At 33.6% G+C, this 2,500-nt stretch overlaps 1 protein-coding gene across 1 annotated transcript in view; it reads right to left on the reverse strand.

The window, feature by feature from the left end:
- Positions 1–2,500, reverse strand: part of LOC113822779 (limbic system-associated membrane protein-like) — a 114,972-nt gene that overhangs the window by 6,676 nt on the left and 105,796 nt on the right. The window contains exon 2 of the mRNA XM_070130430.1: positions 1,769–1,861. Within this exon, the coding sequence (XP_069986531.1) occupies positions 1,769–1,861 (93 nt within the window). The remainder of the gene's footprint in view (positions 1–1,768; positions 1,862–2,500) is intronic.

The raw sequence follows: 2,500 nt of genomic DNA on the forward strand, positions 1-2,500 counted from the left end.
TTATTATTATTATTATCATTATCATCACTATTATTACTCCCATCATAATTTTCATTGCAGTTGTAGTTGTTAGTGTTGCTGTGTTTGTTGTTGTTTTTTATAGTTTTGGTATTATTATTATTATTATTATCATTATTTTCAACTTTATTCCCCTCCTCACTTTCATTACTCTTATTATCATTACTGTTATAGATATTTTGTTGTGACACTCATTTTTAGCATTTTTATATTTACTACTATTTTTTTCAATAATGATAATCTCAATGTCTTTACTTCATTATCACCATTGTATTCACTGATTTATCTAGAGTTTCCAACTTTCCATTTTCATATCTAGCTCAAAAATTCCCTTCTAATTCCATCAAAAAATGTATAGTAAGTTTAATAAAGTTTGAGAAAACATGGGAGCTTTAAGTCATCTGTAGCTTCTCTACCAAGCAACTATATTTTTTTTCATGGCAGTTCTTTATTGGTCTATATATCTAGATAATCATATTCATAAATTGATTCATGGACGTTCTTTTATGTCGTTTCGATGTTTGTAATATTCTTCAGCTCACTACTTACAGATGCACTTGCAATGAGATATCGGAATAAGTCATGGTAATAAATGCTGCAAGAGAATTAACATATTAGCTTGAGGAGTTCTGCTAGAGGAATCTGAGAATCGATGTGACACGATAAGATATATCTTACTGAATAATTCATTTGCTTTGGACCAAGCAAATCTGATCACTAAGACCGTATATTTTTTTTATCAGCTGGCAGCGAGGATAAAAATATGCGTATTCCTTTCGCTGAAATATTTTTAAAATCGCGTAACAGAAGGAAATACCAGCATATCAGCCATTTCAATCTGTGTATGTTGACGAAAGTATCACGTGTGATTGACTCTTCACTTGTACTGCGACAAGTTTTATTTTATATAAACTGTGAACTGTCTGATGAAACGCTCACCTTTAAACAGCATCAGAATATTGTATATGAGAAAATCTGTCGTACCAATAAACAGCAAATTATATAATACGATGAAATTAAATTCAAGATTATACCAATAAAGGTAATTGCCTTATATAAGTGATTACATAAACTGTTAAAGAAGTAAAGGATTTCAGAAAAAATAAAAAATCTTCATTAATCTGACAGTGTACTTGGAAAACATTTCACCTAATTCACACAATGAGCCAACACATGTAATCAAACAGATATGTATATATAAATAAATTGCTGAGCAACGAAGAATCCAAGAGGATTAATGCAATGAATAATGATTAAACCCCAACAAAGGTCTAAATACCTAATCACAACAAGATTATCAAAGATATATAAAGGTTATACTTGGTCCCATTTCCAAGCGGACGTAGAGGACATATCCACAGAGGAACCTACGTAATTAGGGGAAGGTAGATGCGGTAGGGGGGCGAGTCCCTTCCAAGCCCTACTTTAACCCCAGCACGATAAGGTCAAAATACCAACACTCACAACTGACTCGACTGTGAGAAGCCTCTGGACGCGAGCCCAGGACCTTCCAACTGCAAAGCCAGCGCTCTACTACTGAGCTAATCCACCTCTACATATAATAGAACCGTTGCTATGACGCTACATCATGTGCATGTGACCTTTAAACCTGCACTCCCCACCCGCTTCTATCAAGAACGCACCAATATTTATACCCTATCGTAAATACTACTCTCAAAAATCAAAACAAAATACTGACATACTTACAGCGTCCCTCGCGCTACCAGAAACACTTGCGTGGCGTACTTACCGTGCTCAATGACGTATCTGTGCAAGTCAGAGTCCTCCTCATCGCTGCTTTGACCTTCGGGAGACCAGGCAGCGCCCCAGCCCTCCACCACACCTGCAGGGGAGAGGGGGCGTGGCATTCACTGTGAAATCAAGACTAAACGAATAATCAAATACCGGCAACGATAACTTTTGCATTTAACATGCTCTTATATATATATATATATATATATATATATATATATATATATATATATATATATATATATATATATATATATATATATATATATATATATATATATATATATATATATATATATATATATATATATATATATATATATATAATATGAGCTTGTTAAATGAAACATAGATGATAGATATGAGTAAATATGCATAAATATCAAATGGTTCAAGTGACATATGAATAACAAATACATCAGATAAAATACAACTGACACATAAATAACGCGCATTAAATGAAATATAAATAATAGTTCTATAAAATAACACATAAATAACAATAACAGTTAAACCAAAGTTCAACACCGCGCCTGCAAAGGGAGGAAACAAAGCGTTGAACAAATGGCCGGGAAATTTGTCATCACTTTAGTTGTCGTTAGTGGGATATCTGCACCATCCATTTTTGTAATAGTATCCCATCAACAGGCCCGTTTTTTAATGGTCTACTTTTAGTTTCGTCGGTTTGGCGAAACTCTCGTCATTTGCTCCGTGCGTAAGTGGGTTTATT

This window comes from Penaeus vannamei, chromosome 15, assembly GCF_042767895.1.
Source record: "Penaeus vannamei isolate JL-2024 chromosome 15, ASM4276789v1, whole genome shotgun sequence".
NCBI classification, from domain to species: Eukaryota; Metazoa; Arthropoda; class Malacostraca; order Decapoda; family Penaeidae; genus Penaeus; species Penaeus vannamei.